Source organism: Physeter macrocephalus, chromosome 6, assembly GCF_002837175.3.
Source record: "Physeter macrocephalus isolate SW-GA chromosome 6, ASM283717v5, whole genome shotgun sequence".
Taxonomy (NCBI): domain Eukaryota; kingdom Metazoa; phylum Chordata; class Mammalia; order Artiodactyla; family Physeteridae; genus Physeter; species Physeter macrocephalus.
Window position 1 is genome coordinate 78,719,398 of NC_041219.1, and position 7,146 is coordinate 78,726,543.

Below are 7,146 nucleotides of genomic sequence, written 5' to 3' on the forward strand. Positions count from 1 at the left end.
TGTCCCCTGCACTGGCAGGTGGATTCTTTTTTTTTTTTTGCGGCACGCGGGCCTCTCACTGTTGTGGCCCCTCCCGTTGCGGAGCGCAGGCTCCGGACGCGCAGGCTCAGCGGCCATGGCTCACGGGCCCAGCCGCCCCGCGGCATGTGGGATCCTCCCGGACCGGGGCACGAACCCGTGTCCCCTTCATCGGCAGGCGGACTCTCAACCACTGCACCACCAGGGAAGTCCGCATTGTTATTATTTATACCATTCACATTTCCTTTATGCCACATAGTCTTTGTGACCATATTTTTATTTTATTTTTTAAAAGTTTTGGCTGCACCCTGCAGCAGGTAGGACCTTAGTTCCCCGACCAGGGATCAAACCCACTCCCCCTGCACTGGAAGGCAGAGTCTTAACCACTGGACCACCGGGGACGTCCATGACCATATTTTTAATAACTGCATGATATTCTATCAAGTTGAATACATTCTTATTTGCATAACCATTCATCTGTTATTAGATTCTTAAATTGCCTGTAAATTTGCCCTAGAATAAAAAATTCTTCAGCAAGCTGTTATTCATTCAGCAGATTCGGTAAGTACTCACTGTATATAAGGACCTTTGCTTGGCACCAGGAGCACAAAGATCAGAGTGGCACAGTCCCTGGCTTTGAGGGGCTCTCGGTTCGTAAGTGGAGATGTGTGCAGAGAACTCTGGCCTGTAGTAAACACTGTCACTGTCCAAGTTACTGAAAAGGTGCTGAGGAGAAGAGACAATGTCAGCCTCTGCCTGGAGAGCTCACGGAAGGGAGGAGAGGGTTGTGGGAGACGAATCAAGTGAGTTAATGGGGGTGAGGTGCAGGTTATTAAGGGCTTTTTAAGCCCTCATACAGAATGGAACTTTCATCCTCAGTGCAAGGGGAAAGTCAGTTTTGAGAAGAGAATTCTCTTTTTCCGCTTACGTTTTATAGCCTGTACAGGGCAAAGTGGAAGCAGAGAGTTTAATTAGGAAATTATTAAGGAATCCAGGTGAGAGGTGGTATGGCCTAGACCAGGTGGAAGTGGTGGAGGGGCCATATTAGAAGTGGCCATATTGGAAGAAATAGCCCATGTCATGAGCCGTCAGGTTGTATGTGAAGATGTCAAAGAAAAAGTCAAAGATGGGCTCTCAGGCTTTCAGCTCGAGTGATTGGAATGTTGTAGTTGCTGTTTCCAAAAACAAGGAAGGATGCAGGAGGAGCAGGTTTGGGTGAGAAATTGGGAGTTGAGTTTTGGGGTGTTACGTTCAAGATATTTATTAAACATTAATCCGGCAGAGATGTTCAGTAAGTAGTTAGATGTAGGAGTCTGCAATTCACGGGGAAAGAGATTTGTCCTGGAGTTATAAATTTGGGAGATAGCTGTATATTTATACTATTTTTAACATGTTTAAAAAACTTGGTACAGTTATTTTACCCATTATTACTCCTCTCATAGAATTTTCATTGGTATTTTCATTTTTTTAATCCAAATAAACTTTAGAGTCACTTTGTTACATTTATTTCCTAAAGTATGTTGGAAATTTTACTGGAATACTATATATAAATACACACATATATATGTATTATATATATATATATATAAATTTACTAGAAGACTGACTGGTAATTTGAGAAGAATTGGCATCTTTAAAATGGATCTTTGTGTCTAGCAATGCATTATTTCTCTCCATTTAGTTTTATTTCTTCTGATAAGAGTTCATTTCTTTGTTCCCCAAATAGTTCATACACAGTTCTTGATAATATTATTCCCAAGTGTTGTGTGCCCTTGTTAGTAAATTTCACCAGTATTCTGATAGTTTTTGCCTTATAAAGGAATTATATTGATATGTTTGGCCACATCACTAAATTTCGGGTATTATAAATAATATCCTTGATTTCTTTGACTTTTTTTTCTACAATAGAATCATATCATTTGCAAATAATAATTTTGTCTTTTTCCTTTCAACATTTGTGTCTCATTTCTGTTCATGCCAAGAAAAGAAGTCCTAAATTTAGGATAGTGGGTAACCATAGAGTAATGAGGTAATTAAGACCTAAAAGTCTAGTCACAGCTCACAAGTTTTGTTTTATTTAGTTTTTGCTTTAAGCTTATCCTAATTATTTCTTTTCTTTGCCTTTAAAAAATTTATTTCTGATGGATTTATTTTGAGTGCTTAGAGTTTATCTGTTTTAGATTTATGCATTATTTCCGGTAGTTGGTTTAGGTGTGGTATATATTTGGTTTTCAGCCATTTTGCCCTTCCAAGGACGTATTCTCTGATTCCTTGAGCACCACTGATTGGGGGAAAGCTCTTTTCCTGCTGAATTGACATTTAACTTTCATGGATGCAGAAACAAATTAAACCCAGTAGAGAGTACGTAACCAAGAGATTTCAATCCTATAATTGCATAAGGCCCTAATGAAAATTTGAAGTTTAGTAGCCTCTCCCTCTCCTTCCAAATCAACAAAAACAGTAAAAATGAATTTATGTAAGTTAAAAAAAATTATGATGTGTACATTTATAAGGCAATTGATTTTGAAAACTTTTATTTTCAAACTAAGTTTTGCAAATTTGAAATTTTTATTTAAAAAATCTAAATACAAAACCAGTTTCACTTCTGATGTGGATTGTAAATCAGAAAAGGACTTGCTGATGCAGCTTAGATTTCTGGAATGCATTATCTTGAATTTTCAAGTTAACTTTCAAGTTTTATTTTCTGTTTGTCAAGTTAAGCCTCATGTGACCTTTCTCCCTGAGTGAGCAGTGGACGCTATCTGACATGTTAGGACTTTGTACCTCCAAGGGTAGATTTACAGGACAGCTTTTAATTGGCCTGTATTGCCTTGTTTAAATAGCCAAACACCTGCTAGGCAAGCCCCTGCGCATGTGAGTGGCTATATGTTCGTTCCTTCCTTTAGGATTTGCAAGGCTGGAGCACAAAGACAGCGATTGTTACCCAATAAGCAGTAGTCACACACTTCTACCAATCGCCTTAGGAGGGCTGGTTACCATGGAATCCACCATCTGTTCACTCCCCGCCGGAATGTGATTATCCTTGCTGGGCTGGAAACTGGAAGCGTGTGCTGTGTGAAATTATATGCAATGGACTGGGTTAATGGGAGGCTAGATTTGGCTCACTAGAAGAACAAATGAAGGGAGTTTTACTTCGTAACCATTTGTGACTTCTAAGCAAGAGGAATAAATTCAGCTTTTATAAGGTAAGTAATCCTAGTACTGTGTATCCAGTTTGTACTATATTTGGTGTGGGGCATTATCTCTATGTGGTCCAAGGAAAGGGAGCTATAAGCTTTTCTGGAAGGAGCCTCCAGCATTACACACTTCTGTTGATTGATTTTAAGCAGCTCAGTTATACCTATACAATTACATGTTGATGTTGGAAAAATGAAAGAATTATTCTTTAATCTTTAAAAATTTTTCATGCCTGTGAAATTGTATTATGACCACTGAAAGTGGCAAAAAGACAATCATTTTAAATGGTTTCTCAGAGTGAATTGTACCAATATGCTTTTTGAAATACACCCATGACCACAACGTGTTCAATGTCTTCTTCAAGTAAAAAAATGTCTCAGGTCAGGGACATTTGTAAGTTATGATTTTATTAATCATTATTCTGGCCCACATGACTGACCTGCTATTACTAGCTCATGTTTTGTAATGTGATGTTTATGCAGTTTTATTTTGCAATGCTTTTGCACAAGTTTCAAGGGCCTGAGCATGTGGAAACAATGTGACAGTGCTTTAACGGCAGGCATGTAGGCATAAGTGATAAAGGAAGGGGCAAAGCTAGGAAGATCTGCTTCTATTTCAAGGGCTGCCTTTGTTTTTCTGTTTGAACAGCCCCTTAAAATGTGTGGTGCATATTGAAAGCAGTAGAAGGAGATTTTGGTGCTAACAAATGGATGACTGACATTTTTCTGTGTGGCTAAGAGGTTGGTAGCTCAAACAAGGGACTTCTATGTCCTTTGTAAAGCAGCATTGTATCCCCTTCCCCAAAACTGTGCCCTAAAACATGAAAGTGAAAAACAAAAAGAGTGCTGTCTATACTCTGGATACTTCTTTTGTGTAACTTTTCCTATCATTTAAACCGTAGCTCCAGGGATCTGTGAGTCTAGCTGGGTCTGCCATTTTTATTTGATATAGGAAGGAGTTGCAAGGAGAGGATTTGCTAATGCAGCTTTAGTTCCTCTAATTGTGCTGTTCTGCTGTCATCTTGGACATTCATGCCAGTGGGTCAGTGGCTGCCCGGAGAGCTAGAAAAGGTCATTGCCAACACGCCCTACTTGTTTGATTTTCTTTTTTTATTATTATTACAATATAAAATTAGATAACCTTGTATTGGTCAAGGACTCATGTTCTTACTTCAAGAACAGGTTTTCAGGCTTGACTGCTAATTGTGGGTTCTTGGTATTTATTGTAGTTGACTTATTGTAGCTTAAATTCTTTCTTTTGTGCTTACTGGTCTAATTAATACATTATATTATTCTTATTATTCTAAAGTTTTTTAATATGCAAAATTAGATTAGGTGCATACTAGCTCTAAAAAAGCATCTTTTTCAGTAATAATAGATATGTATCTGCCTGAAAATTTCCTTGGCAGCATCTGTAAAAAAATTTTAAGTGAATGCTGTATTATTTGGATGAAATTTTCACCCATAAAAACAACTGTTCGTAAGCAATATAAGTTTGGGGAGGAAATGAGATAATTTAAGAACATTAGGCTGTTTATGTTGCCTTAATTACCTTGTGTCTTAGAAACCTGAAAAAGCCTATGAGTGAATGGGTATGAAGTGTGTGAGCATCTGTGTGCCTGGTATGTGGTTACTCAAGCACATGAGGTGAGCTGGGCAAATCAGTACACTTCTCAAGTCCTCTAAGTGTTTGTGAATTTCCTTACTATTTTGATTGTTACTAAGTTAAAGTTATAAGATTGTGTTTTTTTAAGTGGGTATTTATGTCAGAATGTATCCCAGTATTTTATAGGTATTGGCAGGCATTTCATCATTTGTTTTCACTTGTAAATATGTTTATTAATATGTTTATTTTGTTTTGAAAAGTCCATTCATAAAACTTTTATTCCACCTACATGAACTGAATACACGTGTTCTTAACAATTATGCTTGGATTGTTCATGAAAATCTCATAAGACATTAAACAAAGCTAGCCATCATCTCAAGTTATTTCCCTGTTAACTATTTTTACAGCACATGCATGTTAGGCAAGTATCAAAAAAACCAAAAAAAGCAAAAAAACCCCAAAAAACAAAACAAAACCCCCCCAAAAACCCCACAAAAGCAAAAAAAAACCCTAAAAAATGTTAAATACGTGGGTTTTTTGTTTTACTGCTGCGCTTGATATACATGAAGTAATGAATATCAAGCAATTCATTTTTACTGCATCTTTACTTGTACATTTGTTCTTAGGTTGCCTAAAACATTTAAATACAAATAAAATGAGTGTAGCAAAAATAATGAAAGCAAACAGCAGGTAACTTTACAAATAATGGAATGTGAACCATTTCTGCCCTTATCCAGAGTAAATTGCATCACAACTAAAGGAACACTTCTGTAGCTGTAGTCGATGGTGTGCACATTGAGACTGAGTATTCCGTAGATAGCACATGGTTTAACATGTAATATCCATGGGATATCTATTTCTACTATAGCCTTATAAGTGCTCCAAACCTTAAAGTACCCACAGCTACACCTGTGACTGGAACCAATTATCCCTTTTATTCCCCACCAGGACAAACCAAAACGAGGCAGTTTTCCTTGCTTAGACATGGAAGCAGTTTTAACACTGGCCCTTGTGAAGCCACAATGTACCAAAAGTACTATGCCAAACATTTATAACTTGTATAAAAATTCCACATCCCCATATTGGCCACCTCAAGATGAAAACAGATAACTCCCTAAATGTTAGCTGGCTTTACTCCCCTAATATTAAACATAAAAACCACATGGGAAATACAGAAATTCAAATAGAAGTAACATAAACCTGTCATAAATCGTAAACAAAAAACTATTGTGGGAGAGCATGGATGACAAATGGTCTACTGTGTAAACAAAAGGCAGACAAAAGTTGGAAGGCCTTTTAATTTTCCCCTCCTTCTCCTGCTTCAGCTTCATCTCCTTAGGTATCAGATGTCCACAATGTCAAGTTGTCTCTCAGTAACTGCATTATTAGTGTGCTGTCTTTGTATGACTCTTCACTTAATGTATCAAGTTCAGCAATGGCTTCATCAAATGCTGTTTTTGCAAGAGATCAGGCTTTCTCAGGGGAGTTCAGAATCTCGTGGTAATAGAACACAGAGAAGTTAAGGGCCAGACCCAATCTGATAGGATGTGTTGGCTGCATTTCCTTTTTGCTGATTTCAAAAGCTTCTTGGTATGCTTGCTGTGGCTGATCCACAATCCCTTTCTTGTCATCACCAGCAGGGTCCTCAGCGAAATAGTGGTAGTAGTCTCCTTTCATTTTCAAATAGAAGACTTTGCTCTCTGCTTGTGAAGCATTGAGGATCAAGAACTTTTCCAAAAGAGACAGTACATCATTGCAGATATCTCTTAGCTCGGTCTCAATTTTCTCTCTGTATTCTTGAGCCATCTGCTGTTTTTTCTCAGCACCTTCTGTCTTTTGCTCAATATTTGAGATGACCCTCCAAGATGACCTACGGGCTCCTACAACATTTTTATAAGCAACTGAGAGAAGATTCCTCTCCTCATTGGATAATTCAGCTCCTTGCTCAGTTACAGACTTCATGCAGGCCGCCATGTCGTCATACCGCTCAGCCTGCTCGGCCAGTTTGGCCTTCTGCACCAGCTTATTTTTATCCATGACTGGATGTTCTGTGTCCGGAGTGGGTGGCGACGGATGGACGGGGCTCAGCGGTCTCCTATTAATATGTTTCTTAACTGATTTTTCTGAGTAATAAAGAATAAAGCCACAGGGGTGTTCAAAATGTGTTGAGAAGCTTTGTTCCATCAGCCACTGAAAAGGCAAGAAGCTTAGGGTTACACTTTCCGAAATCGGTGAAGAGGAATAGGCAGTGGGACAGTCCCTGAAGCACCTGTGATCCCTGCTACGGAGTCCATGACGTTAGTTCCCTCGAGGGGGTGTGGTTTT

General features: G+C 38.5%; 2 protein-coding genes across 13 annotated transcripts in view; one reads left to right on the forward strand and one right to left on the reverse strand.

Annotated features, from left to right (window-relative positions):
* FGD4 (FYVE, RhoGEF and PH domain containing 4) overlaps positions 1-7,146 on the forward strand; it is a 209,972-nt gene that overhangs the window by 81,399 nt on the left and 121,427 nt on the right. For 2 of the 12 annotated variants that reach the window (XM_055085559.1, XM_028491184.2), the window contains exon 2: positions 2,925-3,224. The exons of 9 other annotated variants lie outside the window; for them this stretch is intronic. The gene's annotated coding sequence lies outside the window, so the exon portion shown is untranslated. Of the gene's footprint in view, positions 1-2,588; positions 3,225-7,146 lie in introns of those variants that run through there. One more of the 12 variants, XM_024129314.3, reaches the window with a different exon arrangement.
* On the reverse strand, positions 6,077-6,984 carry LOC102993808 (14-3-3 protein zeta/delta-like). Its single transcript, XM_024129324.3, is given in 1 exon segment — positions 6,077-6,984. A coding segment is annotated over 1 exon segment (702 nt). The 5' UTR covers positions 6,859-6,984; the 3' UTR covers positions 6,077-6,156.